The sequence below is a fragment of the Myripristis murdjan genome, chromosome 23 (assembly GCF_902150065.1).
Source record: "Myripristis murdjan chromosome 23, fMyrMur1.1, whole genome shotgun sequence".
NCBI classification, from domain to species: Eukaryota; Metazoa; Chordata; class Actinopteri; order Holocentriformes; family Holocentridae; genus Myripristis; species Myripristis murdjan.
This window is the reverse complement of record NC_044002.1, coordinates 8825893-8842399: the sequence shown is the minus strand read 5'-3', so window position 1 is coordinate 8842399 and position 16507 is coordinate 8825893. Positions and strand designations below refer to the sequence as shown.

Here is a 16507-nt window from a genome sequence, read left to right as displayed (position 1 = left end):
GGAGAGTTACGATATTTTGCTATACACCGCACTTCTACCAAGATATGAAATCTGCTTTGGCAACAATTAGTCATGTCATATTTGCTCTAATGATTTTGACTTTGATTGATCAACTGATAGTGTCTTTGATTGGCTGGCTGATCGACTGGAAGTAGCAGAAAGAGAACAAACAGGTACAGTGCTTTTATCACGACACATCTGACAAGAAATTTGTCTGCATGCCAACACTGAGTGGACATCACGCTCTCAGATTGCTGACGGAGCTGGCTCGTCAAAGCCATGAATTAAATATCACTCTATTCCTTTGTGTCATGTTGTCTGAGGTCAAGTGAAAACACAGTGTGCTATCCTCTCAAGCACCAGCAGCGATCTAAAGAAAATCACAACGCACAAAATCAAAGTGGCTCCCAAAAGCACAAGAACACAAGGCTGGAAAAAAAGAAAAGAAGAAGACGAAGAAAAAAAACGAACCAGAAACAAGGAGCTTTCTTTTTCCATCGCCACCAGAACTGAAAGCAAGTTGACACCAAACACAGCCTCATTCATTAACACATACACAAACATAACATGTACAAGGACACATGTCATGCACGCATGCAGGTGCATGCCTAGAGGGAATTTACATACACACACTGATATTTACACCTCCAAGCATCCAGTGAGAATCCATACACACACATATATTCAGTATATGTACTACATACACCCACACAGCTAACTCATAGCGAGTGTCTTACATGTTGGACATGGAATAAAGGGAGGTGGATCTGCTGGAGTTTGAGGAGCTGAGGAGATCAGAAACCACAGACAAACTTCCTTTCCTTGGTAGGGGAGAGAACACACACACACACACACACACACACACACGCACACACGCACACACGCACGCACGCATGCACGCAAATACACACACACACACACACACCTCGCATGGGTCAAAGCACGGGTCAAGAGCCCAAAAAGGAGGCAGAATGAGTTAGGGGAGAATGAAAAGACAGACAGTGTTGACAAACAGATGAGAAAACATATACACACATCAAAATTGGCTGCCTCAGGTCAGCCAACACTCAGGATGAAAGAGAAAAACATGGAGCAGACAAAGTCAGACATGAGGACTGGACACACATGCAGAGAAACACTCATATGGGAATCTGACACACGGCACTTGTGTTCAAATATATTTGACCTATCATAAAAGTTGACCAAAGCTCAGAGACTGATCTGGAAACGGCGGCGTGGCTCAGTTATGAAACCTGAAAACCACCGTGACATCATCAGGAAGAAATGTGATTGCGTCATGGTGCTGATACAAAATACTTTGAGAGTGCACTATGTGACAGACAATAGACAAATCCATGTTACTGCTAACTTAGAAAGAACTTAGAAGAAATTAGGCAGGATCATAGTCAATTTCAACCATTTTTCCAACCTGTTTTAAATTAACAAAATAATTCTCCATGCCTTCCTGAGTAGATAGGATCCCTGTGATATGCTTGAAATTAGGATTTATAAAAACCAAAACATCTAAATTTCCTAAAGTGAGTGTTACTGAGTGTTATGGCAATGACAGTGTAGTAATGAAGGGTGTTACAGCATATATCACGCTCTTTTTTTTTTTCTCCAGTGAAGCTGAATACCTGGATATTGACTGAGGCATCTTGGCTGCTGCGGTCTTGTCCTTGTCACCCCCATCTTTAAAGCAGAGTGGGTCAGACAGGGGGTCTCCAGGCTGGGTTTTGGAGTCTTGTCCAGTTCCCTGTTCCTCTCCCCCACCCTGACCGTCCACCATCACCTCACCCCCTTCGTCAGAGCTCCACCTGCCAGAGTTCTTAGTTAAACTCCTCTCCTCTAATGAGGTCTTGTGGTTCGGGTCCGGACGAGAGGCGGAAGTGGGGGTGGGAGTGGAAGTGGGGACAAGGGGGGCAGGACCCTGTGTGGCTCCACCATCCAGGCCTCCTCCACATAACAGCTGGTCCACGGTGCAGGCTCCCTTGGCTGCTCCCCCTTCTGACCCACCCCCGGCCCCGTCACTCCCCCCCTCACCTTTGTCTGCCCCCTCTCCGGCGTCGTTCCCAGGCTCCAGGGTTCCTCGGCTCTCTGAGGGGGATAGCTCTGACCCTAAGGGCGATCCTGAACCCTCAGGCTGAGGCACAGGCTTAAGGAGAAGGGACACCTCTGCACTCTTCAGCAACAGACCCAAACAGACGCTGAAGGGCTGGTGATCTGCAGGACTCTGAGAGGGATCCTTTCGGTCTCTTTTGGAGCCCATCTCCTCCAGGTCCTGCTGCAGGGTCTGCTGCAGGGCTTTGATGCTACGCTGCAGCCGCATTAGAAATACATACTGCCTGTGGCTCACCTGGACACAAACACACACACACAAACACGCACACACCAGAGTGGTTATTACATGGTATGTTGGTGAATCTATATCAATGGATTGAGTGAACTTTGATTAATCCAGCTATTGCATGAATTACAAGGCAACAGTTCATATGTTGTTCGCCACAAATACACCCTGTCGCACCCCTCTTGGCCAATAATTTCCAAAATACAACACATGATAAGGACATACAATATTTCCACAGGTTTTATCAAAATCTAATGAGCTGTATCTGAAATCTCAAGTGACAAATATACTAAACAAATAGAGGGTGGTTAACTCATCATCCAAATTACACATACTTACAGAATTTATACTCGGACCAGTTAATGCTTTTTGGTCATAACAGGAAAAGGTGCTATAAAAACCTAAAAAAATGTCTTGGACACACCTGTGCGCTCAAATGCTTCTGCACGTGCACCAGCACATGCACATCTGCATCTGTGTTTGCAGACAACGATGATGAGGATGAGGAGGGTAGATTGTCCAATGAGAGGGGCTTGTGCAGACCATTGCTGGGTGGCAGTTTTGAATCACTGCTGTAAGAAGAAGGCACCGTTGAGCCGTCCGTGCTGTAATACTCCTTCAGCAGCCGTTTCCTCTGCAGGCGCCCCACAGTCTCAATTGAGGTGCTTCTGGACAGCCCCGATTCGACGGCGTCTCTCAGCCTCTCCCGGTGCTGGTTGTGTCTTGCCGGCTGACACGCCCACACGGTGAGAGGGAAGGAGTCCACAAAGGGCTGCGGGCGGCCCTTACCCCCACGGGTGCCCTCGTAGTCCACCCAGAACTGGGCAAAGTGCAGCGCCCATAAGTCAGTGGCAGCGGGCGTTTTCAGGCTATCAGCCCCCATTGTGGGAGTCACGAGGCCCCGGTAGATGTCGTGGAACTTGGTGTCTTGTTCGTGGGCGTGACGCTGGAAGACATGGTGGAGGAGGGGGATGGAAGAGGATGAGCGAGGGAAGGAGGAGAAGGAGGAAGAGAAAAAGGGCTCCTCCTGGAAGGCCTGCAGCAGGGCCTCAAGGTGAGAGCGGGTGCAGTTAGCCGGGTGCCGGGTGTTGGTGGCCACCATCTCCGAGGTCTGCACCGAGATGGAGCGAGGCAGGTCAGGGGGGCAGGAGGGGTCGTGGTCGGTGGGGATCACGAGCTGATGGGGAGAAGAGACCAAGGCCGTGAGGATGAGAAGGAGAAATGACAGAAGAATTCCAGAGGCATTACAACAAGCAGGTTAATGATCAAGGGCAGCTACAAAAAAAAACACCCCAGGAGCTGGTAGGAATTCAGTGGGTGTGTTCCCCTTTACCTTGAGCATGAGGCCATCGACCTTGATGTCAACATGCTCATCGGGTTTCTGAGAATCATTGAGCTTGTAGATTTCCATGAACTGCTCCAGACTCTGCCTGAGGTCCAGGGCAAAAAGGTTGATCCACACCAGGCTGCGAGGATCCAGAACCAGCTGCAGGGCGTTCAGCTGGGCATACAGGTTGGGACACGGGACTGAGGGAGGAGAGGGGGGGAAGAGATATGGTGTTACACAACTTTCAGGCAAGTGGATACTGACTTAAAAAATGATTACTGAAATGAACATGAAAGGTATTATGAAAGTTAGTAGACACAAAAAAACATTTTTTGACATGAAGAAAAGTTGTACTTTTGTGGAGACTGTCATGATATGAGATATGAATTTTTTTTTCTTTATGTCAAAAACAAAACTGCTACTAAGAAAAAAGATATTCTTCAACTACATGCATTTTTCCTGGAGGACAGAGTTTACAAGGAATCAATAGAGAGACAGGGAGACAGACAAAACTGTAGCCATGGTGGTAAATGAAATAAATAAGAAAACCAATTCTGTGCACAGCCACTAATTGAAAAAAGACTAACATTCATATTTCTCAAATGAGCCACTACTTTCAGTTTAAATGCAGGCTGAGTGTTAAGATGTGGGAGGCCCAGCAGTCTTACTGGGGTAGTCTTTTCCGTCGGGGAAGTAGTACTCTGTGAACTCGACATGGATGGCAGGCATCTCTGGGGGAAGGTACAGAGACTTCTTATTGCAGGAGATCATGGCCTTGGGGCTAGAGCGGCGCTGGTCCGCTGTGGACACCTACAACACACAAACACTTCCACATTAGGAGTGCAGAATCGTGAAATCTCCTTCTTTCCATACACAACGGTTTGAGAGTGTAAGACACAGTGTTTTCGTAGAGACCTGGTAGATGCTGAAGTCAGCCATCCTGAGAACAACTGAGCTCGACATGAGCTGGGTCTTGGGGCTTTGAGGGGGAGGACTGAAGGAAGCACTGGAACTGGTACTTATCTTACCTGGAGAGAGAGAGAGAGACAGAAAGACAGAAACAAAAGAAATGAAACAGAAGGACAGAGGATGAGGCAGAAAATAGCTATAACTCAGTTCTCCAGTGAGAAGCTGCTGTGCCTCGCTGAACGTGTGTATCACCGCACCAGGACGTGCGCACACACACCGCGGTACCTGGCTCTAGGCACCAGCAGCACTGGGCCGGAGGCTGTGTTTGTGGGCCCCACTCTAGGAGTCCTCCATCCGCCTCCCTAAGCCCTACTCCTCCTGCTCTCTCCTGCTTTCCTAGGAGCCCATACACATCGTCCCTAAGGGACACTGGAGGACAGAAAACCCAGAGGGATGAGATGAATTGAGATACGGAGACAAGGGTGCTTCTGCGTCGATATGTGACCATGTGTATGAGAGCTGTGCACTTCAGACAAATGTAAACTGTATTTCATATCCATTACACTTAACAGTATTTGTGTTTGCATGCGTGCACATGTATTTATACAATTTACAAGTTGAGATATACCTCACTGCGTGTAATATGCATGTGTAATGCATGCGTACCATGTTGTGGGGAGCCATGTGTGGCAGTCTGACCCTGCTGGTCTCGGACAGCGCTCTTCAGCATCTCCACATTGGACTTGAACTCGTCCAGCAGGTTCCGGGCCCAGCCCTCCCTGGTCTTGGTGGCCTCACTATAGTGCATCCAGTGGGCACAACTGTCTCCTGGGGAGGGCAGGGGTTGGGGGTAAGAGTAAAATGAGGGCACAACTGTTAATCAGAAAGTATGGAAAAAGATGAGAGAAAGAGTAAATAGAGGGGGATACAGGAAACTGGTAAAGGAGCATGAGAGATGTAAAGATTTGCCAAGTGAGTCAAGAAAGAAAGAGAGAATCAGAGCTATGATCAGGAAAATACACATTAGGAGAGAAATAACTCATAACAAGGAGTGATGTGGCAAAAAAAAAAAAAAAAAAAAAAACATAACCCTGGATTCCCCAAAAAGCTGAGAAATCACTTCCCTGGAAGTCCACATTTAAGAACTTGCCTAACATCAACTGTAACAATGCCAACACAGCCATGAATCAACCGAGCTGATGATGTTCAATTACGGTCAAAAGAGTAATGTGACATTTTTACTGCTGTCATGTGACATGACAGGATAGAAGTTATTGCAGATTTTCAGAGGTGCCACTTTAAGTTTACAACTGAATTTTATTGACAACTGCTTTGAGGTTACAGAGAGGTTGTGATGAGTTTATGATTTGGTTTCAGGAAGGACTGCATTGAGGTCATGCTGAGGCTGTGGTGATGTGATGAGTTTATATGCTGAGTTGGTCTTGGGGTTTGTACCTGCTCTGTGGAAGGGGTAATAGTCCAGAGTGATGAGGCTGAAGGAAAGCTGCATGGCTCCACCGGTTATTCTCTTATTGATCACTACGCAGCAGAAAGAGAGAGAGAGGAAATGAAGGGAGACAGAATCAAGTCAATGTTTTCAGTGAAACATTAGCACAACATTTTTGAAACGTTTGTCTTAAAGTGCACCACAAATGAAAAATGACACAAATAGAAAAATGAAAACAAGAAGGGAAAAAAATCAAGAAAATGTTATGTGCATTTGTGTGTCCATTAGGGACAGATTAATTTTGTGCATGAACATCAAAGATAAACCAAACACATACTGTAGAACATCTGATTTATTAACATCTTACCACACACATTCTCTTTGTGCTTGACTGTATGTGTGTAGGCATATGAATGTATCTCATATGCCTCATATCTCATAATACATATGCAAATGTGTCTGTGTGTCTGTTCGGGGGTGGCTACCTTTGTCCTTGGCGTGGATGTCGTCACAGATGTGCAAGTCGAGGTGTGTGATCTGGAGGTGGTGGGACGTTTCACATACATCGTAGGCACTGAACAGCTTGGCCATGGTCGCGCTCTGGTCAGCGGCTGTTGACGCCTGCTGGGTGCGCACCTGCTGGGTCGAGGGTGGCGCCGACGACACCTGGAGAGTACACATACACACAAGAACGCACGCACGCACACACACACACACACACACACACACACAGTCTTTGATCAGTGGTCTTGGTCGGATGGTATTGTTGGTATTGATGTCTTTGATGTTGTGGCCGTTGTTGGTGTTGAAGACATAGAAAATTTTTTTTTACATACTCTTCATATTCTAAGGTTTCATCAAAGTTCATCATTCTTTTTTATCAGTAGAGGAAGTGGACATAGTATGAACACAATGGACAATAAATATTAGAACTGATGATTTTTTTAACTCAGGCTGAAAAATGGACTTATCCCAAACAAATGATTACATTTCCTGAATTTCCCTGTCTCATATAGATTTTCCATTATTTTCTAGAAAACCTTTTAGACAGGCTAGAGAAGTTGCTGATCTCTTCAATAACTGAATCATGCGGTGGCCAATCCTTCCAGCAGATGGCGCTTCAGACCCAACTACTGGAAACGCATGGAACGAGACCAGTGGGATGTGTATGGGAGGTGAATTTGTACTTGTGTAGGCACTGGGTGATGCGTGTAAGCGACAGAGTGAGTATGGAGACTGAGAGACATTCACACCAGCACTGAGAGACAGAGGGAAGGTGAGGGCACAGAGACGCCATATGGCAGAGTGGGAATCACACAGAGAAGGGCAGACGTGATTTCCATGGACACAAGGGCAAACTATCAGACCATGACATGGCTCATGCCTCATCCACATAGGGTGGAATTAGGACAGCTGGGATGGGCATTTTAGCAAGAGAAATGGAGAGGTAGACGCAAAGAGGGATCATCGCATGTGTATGTGTTAGAAAATTTGCTGTGACTGTTCAGCCACAGTCTAAGGAGAATTCAGAATTAACTAGCCAGTTTATTATTTTGGCACCCGACCAAATTATATTTTAAAAAACTACAACAGTAAGATGATGTGGTTGCCTGCCACAGCAGCAGGTTCAAGCGACAAACTTGCCAACCATTTTCAAAAATCGCTGACATTTAGTATGAATGACTCTATCTGCCCTCGGGAAGAGGCGATAGAGCCACTGCAGCAACCAATAACATTTACGAAAAGTCATTCATACCACATGGGAAAACTCTGCTAAATTCATAAACACACTTGTCTTATCGTATGTGTACCTGGTCCTCTGTGGCCATGCTCTTCCTCTGCTGGGCTGACTTCTCCATGGCCTCGCTGAGGGACTTGGCGTATTGCACCATGGCTTTCAGCTGGGAGTCGGTCAGCACCCACAACAGGTCGTCCAGGATCAGGATCAGCTTGGAGGCCACCACGTTACAGTCCTTCATCTGCATGGGAGAGGATCAAGGTTAAGAATTCAAATTACAATGGAAACAGCCTGAAACTAGTACCCTGTAACATGAGAAATTCTCTTTTTTGTGGTTTAGGTTTAAGCTAACTCAATTGTATTTCCAGCATCTTTTTGAAGGTGAAGCATTTTTTAACAGGTCATGTCTCAAAATGAGTTTTATATGGGAATCTATGAGAAATGATGAGCACGTAACCCGCAAGTGTTTTTTTTTCTTCTTTTGCATTGCCTTCACACACAGACATCTCTCCAATTGTATCTAAACTGTTTTGTTTCTCCCTATTCCCAGTCTATCAAACATTACATTAAAAACTGCATGTATGTTCTTTTTCTTGTAAAATCCACACAGCATATGCTTTTTCATAATATGTGCGACAGTGTAACTGCATTAATACTGTATTGTGAGAGAATCACTTTGTGTCTACTGATAAATGCATTATTCAACAGTCTGTATGAGCCTGAAGAACAAATCAGGCTAATTACTTCCACACCCCCACACAGAAGCCCCTTGTGCACTTCTTAGTAGATTAAACTGCATCTTCTACACAGACATTAGTAGTCATCTTCGTTTAATAGTCTACTGAAACAGCTACAGCTCGCCTGTGGAAATTCGAGGACTAAAGCTTGAATCTCTTCAAAAGGACAAGGGAACTCGTACATCTTATTTGTTTTCAACCATCAAAGCCTTGCTCTGTCAATTCAAAATAATTTTCAGTAGACAAAAATGTGCCTGACCCGTCTTTTGAGAGTGACTCTGATCTTGGACTGGTTGGTGATGAGGCGGATGGGGGCACTCAGCATCTCGTGTTCGGCGCTCTGGATGGCGTCAGCTTCAATACGGATCATCTGCCAGCTGATCTCCTTAAATGTCAGGATCTGGACCACAGGGAGGGTAGGAAGTTAGAAAACGTGCATGCGGAACATGCAAAGTGCATAAAAAGATCATTCTGTTTGACCGAGCACAGCAAACAAATGAAGTGAAACGTCTGCATCATGTGGCAAATGAGTATTGTTAAAATGAATTTCATGAGAACTGTTTTGATAATAACTGTGATTGCTGTAGAAAATTTCAAAAACAACTGTTAGTGATTGGCAGGATCTATCAAAGGCTACGGTTACACTTCTCGTTTTAGTGCAACATTTATCATCTGATCACTCCAGGAGGCATTCAGTGTCAGGTCTGGACAAACAAGCATTCAATTATGCCCATGTTGCTATCAGATCTTCAAAACCAGATATGGAAGTTGTCGGGTTTCCAATGTAATTGGAGCTCTATGCGGTCTGGACACAATACAGTCACAGCGCACACACAAAAATTGTAAAGAGATGGAGATGAAAATGGGGTAAAAAGTAATACAGATACAGATTTAAGTGAATACATCTACTGGAGATGCTCAACACTCATTGTGAACATAAAGCAATGGGAATTCATGAAATCAGGTTCATTTGCAATCATATCTCAAAATTCAAAGTGCGAAGTGTAACTGTAACCAGGGATGTTGTCCAATGCCAAGACCCATTTGTGTGTTATGAGTAGTATAAAATGTAGGTGTATGCAAGTTTCCCAGCAACACCTAAATGACTGCTGTACTTAGAGATCTCTGGTTTCCCTTACTTTGAATTGTGTGAGGCATATGAAACTTTTTGTGCCTGTGCAACTGGGTTTGAAATTATGTGGCAACACTTCTTGTGGTTTGTTTTGGCTTACTTCAGTGCCAAATGGGTAAGGTTTCCTAGATGTAGGACAACACAATGACCGACACATAGTATAGTATCCAGAAGTCAATTAAGAGTTTATGATTTATTATGCGAGTTAATACAGTAAAGATGAATAAAAATGAATTATTTGCAAGTCCTATTTGACTATGGTCTGTTGTGTATGATCACAGCTACAGACCTCTCCCCTCTGCGGGTCCTGGATGCGAGTGAAGCGCAGGTCGCTGATACTCCAGCTGGTGTTGACGCTGTAGACCTGGAGCTGGGAGAGCTCAAAGGAGGCGTTGAAGGCCTTGGCACTGATCCTGATCACAATGGAGTTGATGGAGAGGGACATGCCCTCCACCACCTTCTCGGCAAAGCCATACTCACTGATGAGGAGACACGCACGGAGACAGAAAGTTACGGAGGGGGCAATAAAAGAGGTTGCCAGCAACAGGTGAGGGCCTTTTTGACAGTGAACCTACTGGAAAACGATAACTGGATACAATCCATTTTTAAAATAAAGCACTTTTCATTGTTTGATGGGTTAAACAATGTTCTGTGTGACATTATGCATGCTAACTACCTCTCCACACAGAAATACCACCAACAATACATTTCCTCAGTGAAAGATCCAATAAACCAGGAAAATTCACTCTTAAAGCATAATGATGAATAATAACGGCACCGTACAGATGCATATGATCTGAACTGAGTAAAGAAACTTCTGTCTGTCAAATCTGTGCTTTTATTGATATGGTAAATGAGACTGAGAAGTAGATTCTCCCACATGTTATGGCTTCATGAGTATTTAAACTATTTAACTTGAGTCAGGAAGGCATTTACGCAATGTGAGACCACAAATGTAAAGCTGAAGCATGAGGTGACATAACTGCTCAAGTCAAGGAGGCTCTTCACCAAAACATATAGAGAAGCAGTGACAGAGGGGAAGTCAGAAATGTGAAAGGGACAAGCCCAGAGCTTGCCTTTGTCCTGAGGCTGTTGCTATAGGAGACGGGCCATTGGGGGGGCGGGGCTCATCACAGGTACTCATCTCCATCTCCACCTTATCTAAAGTCTGAAATAAAAACAGGGCTTAAGTTTAGTTCAAATAACGCCATATGTTTGACCGAATACATCAATGCTGATATTGTAGGGATGAAGAGTGGAGCTTACATAATTTACATTACAGATTTTTGATAAACAACCATTGCTAATGCGGATATGATGAACAAACAGGTAGAGGCAAATAACAAAACAGCGAGAACAGTCTAATGGGTTTGGAAAGTTGCTTCCCTTTACAGCAATGCAGACAACATAATCTTCAATTACACACAACCAGTAGCACTTCTAGACAGAGAAACCTTTGTGGGACTCCATGAATTACACACAGTCATCACTCGCTGGTTAATAAAAGTCTTGGCACATGCCACGCATCTTTCTACATACCACTCTCATTATGCAGTCGCCTGTCCAAAAGAATAATGGATTAGACTGTTATCATATGCTGTCTCATTTGCAAACAATTTTATAATACTTCAAAAGACTTTCCACGTTAACATTGTGATACTATTGTGTTCTACAGTATTGTGACTAACACCACTTCCAAACAAAGCTCTATTGTAGACTGCTATTGTATTATGTGGCCATCATCATCATGCTAAATGTGTGATGAATGATAGTTTTGTGCTCTACTGATCTGTTTTGTTGCAATACGTCTTATGTAATATCACATTATCAAGACTCAGTAAAAGGAGACGGTGTGTCAGACTTTTGGTGCTGGGCAGGGAAAACAGTTTATCAAACTATTATGTAATACCAGGTGCTGGACAGGACATATATATAAATAGGAGGGCAAGGGTTTGTGGACCGCACGCAAAATCTAAGTTTTGTGAAGGCTGATGCTGAAGATGGAGCGTATTTTCCTGCTGCTGTTGTTCTTTTCCAGTAGTCTGTGTGCTGGAAATCACACCTACCTCGGGACGGGGGCTAGCCTAGCAGTTTGTCAACCTGACACCTGTGTCCTGATAAGTGAAGTGGCCGCCATGAGGGAGAAGCTGGCAGCCATGACCCACACACAAAGTACCTTGGAGGAGAACCTTGGCATCACAGTGCAAAAGATGGCCAGCGTCGAAGCAAAGCTAGAAACCTGCAACAGGCAGGCAGAGGAGCTAAAGAAAACAAACCAGGCTCAGGACGAGCAGCTGAAGGTGCTTCAGGAAACCACAGCGATCAGCCAGGCAAAGGTGGCCTTCTCTGCTGCCTTAGGGAGCCCCATGGGCCCGTTTCAACAAGACACACCCCTGAAGTATGAAAGAATCCTCTCCAACATCGGCAGCGGCTACAACCCCGCCACAGGAATCTTCACGGCCATGGTCCGAGGGATGTACTATTTCCGCTACACCATGTACAACAACAACTCAGGACAGCCCAACTCTATTGTGTCGCTGATGATGAACAGCCAGAGGGTGGTGTCCACTTGGGACACCGAGGGCAACGACAACCATGACAGTGCGACCAATGCAGCGGTGCTGCAGCTGGCGGCTGGAGACAGTGTATTTGTGAAACTCTATGCAAACCGCGTGGTCTACGACGACGGCTACTACTACAACACCTTCAGTGGTTTCCTGCTCTTCACCTTGTGATGTAATGTGTCCTTTATCATGTGATAGATTATGATGAGTACAAAAGTTGTACAAAATCACATATTAATACATAACTAATGTTATTCTGTAAAGACAAAGGCTGTAAATGAAGATGATAAATATTAAATATTAATATTTAATTGTGTGAGAAACTGTTGAAGTCTAGACTTACCAAAGAAATGGGATGTGTCTTCAACTTTGTCCATGGTATCTGTCAATAAAAAAAAAAACGAAAGGGTCAGTTTTTCAACTTCACAGAATTCCGATCCCTGAGACAATCATTTTTCCTTTCTGTCTTCCCAGAAGTGAAAACTGAGTCACCTGTGAATGGCATTTACAAATGTAAGCAAATGGACTGAAGAGAATTATCTCAACTCAAAATTGCAGGAAAATGTTCTTAGAGAGGGAGGAAGAAAATTAATCAATGAGTCTAGAATAAGTGGCAGCCGAAAGCTTACTCATTCCACTCAAGTCCAGAACTCCATTAATCCTGTACACACAGCCTCTTGTTCATGACAGCGTCAAATGATAATTATAGAATGGACTCAAAAAGAGATCACATACTTATATGCATTTTCATTTTTTCCCATGAGGAAAGTCCTTCTTTGAGATTTAATAAACTGAGAAGTTTAATAACTGCAAGGGATTTGTGTCCCTAATTGAATTAATAAACTCCCTACATCAAAGAAACTACACATCAAGCGGTGCAAGCACATGCCTGTCGCTTTAGAGATCAAAGCAGAGATTTAGTTCCTTTAGTTTCAGAGTGGTATTTCTGAGTGTGTGTACATGCATGCATGTGCATGCAGAACTGATTTCATAAACTCCATTTAACCAAGCCTGTCAACTCTATTTACAGGACAGTGACTGACAACATGTAATGTCTTTTGAAAGGGGCAGGGCAAAGTGGTGAAATTAGGTCTTCTACAACAGGAAGAAAAAAGATGAGATGGTGATCTCCACAGAGAGGAAGTGAGATAGACATCACTGTTCAGTTTCTTCCAGTTTCATGGTAATTATGGCGCATACTGCATAATGCGGTATGAGCCGGAGCCAGGAGGCACCACAGCAGCTAACAGGTTTCACTTCACTAACCTCACTGTTCCTCTGTCTGACTCAGAAATCTGTTGCACCCCACACACTTAAAAAAAACGTGGCTATACTGGCTGCAACACTGCACCAAAAGTATTACACATATTTTCATTGACACAGCAGCGACATTACACCTCTAATCTACCCGTGGCATCCCTCAAAATCAGTCACGCGAAAGACAATGAGCAAGCTCTCACACACACACACACAAATCTCAAACATTTATTGTACATTTATGTTATTCAGGAAAATCACCGCACTACAAAGAGCAAAAGGCAGAGGAGTAGAGGGATGCTGAGCTGTGGAAAGACGATGAGGTGAGGCAGTAATGAGGTGGAAGAGGGAAGGTGGACCTTGGTCTGCCCCTTGCCTGAATAACAGTCCAGTCACAGAAGAAATTACACAGCTCCACTCACTGTTTCCAGGGTGTGTCGGAGAGCACACACACACGTACACATGGCACTTGGCTGGTGACCATTACCACTGTGGGGCTTAGGACAGCTCCAGCAGAGTGAGTGTGTGAGTGTGTGCATGTGTGCGCCTGGTACAATCATCTTACGACCAACTGTGGGTGTGCATGCAATACACATGTACAACATAGGTGTGACCAGGTGTTTACTCATACCTGTACTGTGCACTGATTGCGTGTGTGTGTGTGTGTGTGTGTGTGTGTGTGTGTGTGTGTTTGCACAGTGGATATAAAGAGTCTTCACACCCTTTCCAGTTATTTAGCCTTTATTGCCTTGAGGTCTGAAATAAAAAGTCGTAAAGTTTTTCAATTTTGCCGACTTGCGCGATGTCACCAGACTCTCTCAATGAAATATCACAACATTTGATATTATTTCAATATTTACACCTGCCACCCACCCAACATTTACTAAGAAATTAATTTGTTTCTTTGATTTTTATTCTAAATTCTTCCTCTAAAATCTGGTAAATGTTTGAAGATTTTATGGACATGAAGTGCACATTAGTCAAAATAGTGTAGTCAGAATGACATATGCATGGCATTATTACCATTCAACTGTTGTACAGGCAACATGCCACAAACAGCAGTGCTGACAATTTAACAACCTTTTTTCAGTCAAATAGATGTTTAATAAATCAATAAATCTGAGATAAAAATTTATGTTAAATCAAAGAAGCACTTTAGTACCAAGACAGCAAAGTTACAATAGTTATCCTATTATTACTGGACGCTTACGAATTCGACACACTGACACAAATATTAGATTGAAACTTCAAACATTTCAAAATAATGCCGACAAATCACTCAATACTAAATATTTGTCTTTAGTATTGAGGAAGCAAAGAAAGTCAGATTTAATGGGTTTTCATCTCAGACTTTAAAGAAACAAAAAGCTGAACATTTGAAAGGGTGTGTAGACTTTTGACACGTATGTGTGTGTCCCTCACCCTGATGGCGGCCTTGTTGCAGCACACACGGTTGATGGCCAGCCAGGTGGGCAGGTCCAGCAGGCTCTGGAGAACCTCCTCGTCCAGCTCCAGGTTGGTGAGCTGGCCCTCCCCCTTCAGCGTGCTCAGGTTGATCTTGTCCGGTGACAGGTTCTTAGCAAACCTACAGGACAGAGAGAAACAGCTTTGAGCCCACGGGTATATTTATAGACAAGTTCTTAGAAAAACCAACAGGAAAAGACAATATAGCTATTGGGTATCATGTATTGAAAGAGTACAAGAGAAAAATATACGAAAAGCACTTCCTCCTAAAAAGCAATACTATTTTTTTAAACTCACTGCTAATCACTGCTTTCTTATTAACTACACATATATATAGTAATGAGTTGAGAATAAACCCTACTTCTTATGCAGTACCCTTAAAAACAGGCCTGATGTATAGTGGGACATATTCCTTTAAATTATATCAACTGCTTTTTTTGTTTAGGCTTTGTTGTTTGTTTGAAATGTTTGCTTGCTAAGTCAGGGGTCAATCCAATGGTGACAATCTAGTAGAGGAACCTGGTTATAAAGAGTGTGCAGTACAGAAGGAAAAAGTCTAAAATAAGTGCTATGCGTAACAAAAGTTAGGCAAAACCCATACAATGCTTAATAAAGAGAAACTTCAGAGCTACAACACAGTGGATTTAAGGACAGAGGGGAAGAAAGTAAAAAAGATGAAAACAACAACGGAATAGGACGAGGAATGAGGTACAGGGCCTACTTCTCCAACTGTAGATTATATGTTGCACTTAAGGATAATTGCAGTTTGTGAGAGTGATGCTGGATAAAATGTCAGTGGGCTTTTAAAGATGCAGTGTGTGTGTGTGTGTGTGTGTGTGTGTGTGTGTGTGTGTGTGTGTGTGTGTGTGTGTGTTCGCGTGCACGCCAAGGACAAAATGTACTCCGGTCTCATGCTGCCTCAAAAGATAAGGTCCAAACTCTGCTCTCTGATTAAAGGCACAGACTAATATTAGTCCAGTATGTTGGGCCTCGGTGTCTTGTGAGGATGTGTGTGAACATGATGCATGCATTAAGGCCTGTGTGTGGTGTGTACAGCATGGCGCCTCCTGCATGTGCTGTGTGTTGTGTTTGCTCTTTAGCTCATATGAACAAATAGCTCATGTGAACACACAAACTCAATGTCCATGACCAAAGTGCTCTTGTCCCCTTCCACAGTTTGATTATTTAGTTAATAGTTAGCAGAGAAGGTTCATGTTAAAGGTTCAGTGACCCATTCAGGCCAGATTCATGGCACCTGGTAAAATGATAGCCAGCAATGATTTGCTGGCCACATGGAGCCATGTGATTTTTTTCTGTCAGATACCAATATTGCTTTTTAAAGATGTTACTGGCTGATACCAATAATCTGCCAACATTTTGGTCCATTCCTAGTCTAGATGATGTTTGGTGAATTTCAATGACAGACACCATGAGTGAATTTAGTAGTTTACTTGTCTGCAATGATGTAGTAAAGCAAGCCACTCAAAAGCAGACACATCATGTCTCTCCATTACATCTGATAACTAAAAATGGCATGAACGCAGTAAGCAACACTATAAAAAGCAATCTCTCTGTCTCTCTCACA

The 16507-nt window shown here is 43.8% G+C and overlaps 1 protein-coding gene across 3 annotated transcripts in view; it reads right to left on the bottom strand.

The window, feature by feature from the left end:
- bltp3b (bridge-like lipid transfer protein family member 3B) overlaps window positions 1–16507 on the bottom strand; it is a 35594-nt gene that overhangs the window by 9369 nt on the left and 9718 nt on the right. For 2 of the 3 annotated variants that reach the window (XM_030045570.1, XM_030045571.1), the window contains exons 2-16: window positions 14881–15043; window positions 12545–12583; window positions 10714–10805; window positions 9927–10116; window positions 8765–8905; window positions 7842–8009; window positions 6516–6696; window positions 6039–6122; window positions 5250–5411; window positions 4590–4702; window positions 4343–4484; window positions 3681–3874; window positions 2772–3524; window positions 1638–2356; window positions 738–821 (exon numbers count right to left, since the gene is read on the bottom strand). In XM_030045570.1, the coding sequence (XP_029901430.1) occupies window positions 738–821; window positions 1638–2356; window positions 2772–3524; window positions 3681–3874; window positions 4343–4484; window positions 4590–4702; window positions 5250–5411; window positions 6039–6122; window positions 6516–6696; window positions 7842–8009; window positions 8765–8905; window positions 9927–10116; window positions 10714–10805; window positions 12545–12583; window positions 14881–15043 (3225 nt within the window). The remainder of the gene's footprint in view (window positions 1–737; window positions 822–1637; window positions 2357–2771; window positions 3525–3680; window positions 3875–4342; window positions 4485–4589; window positions 4703–5249; window positions 5412–6038; window positions 6123–6515; window positions 6697–7841; window positions 8010–8764; window positions 8906–9926; window positions 10117–10713; window positions 10806–12544; window positions 12584–14880; window positions 15044–16507) is intronic. The other variant, XM_030045573.1, reaches the window with a different exon arrangement.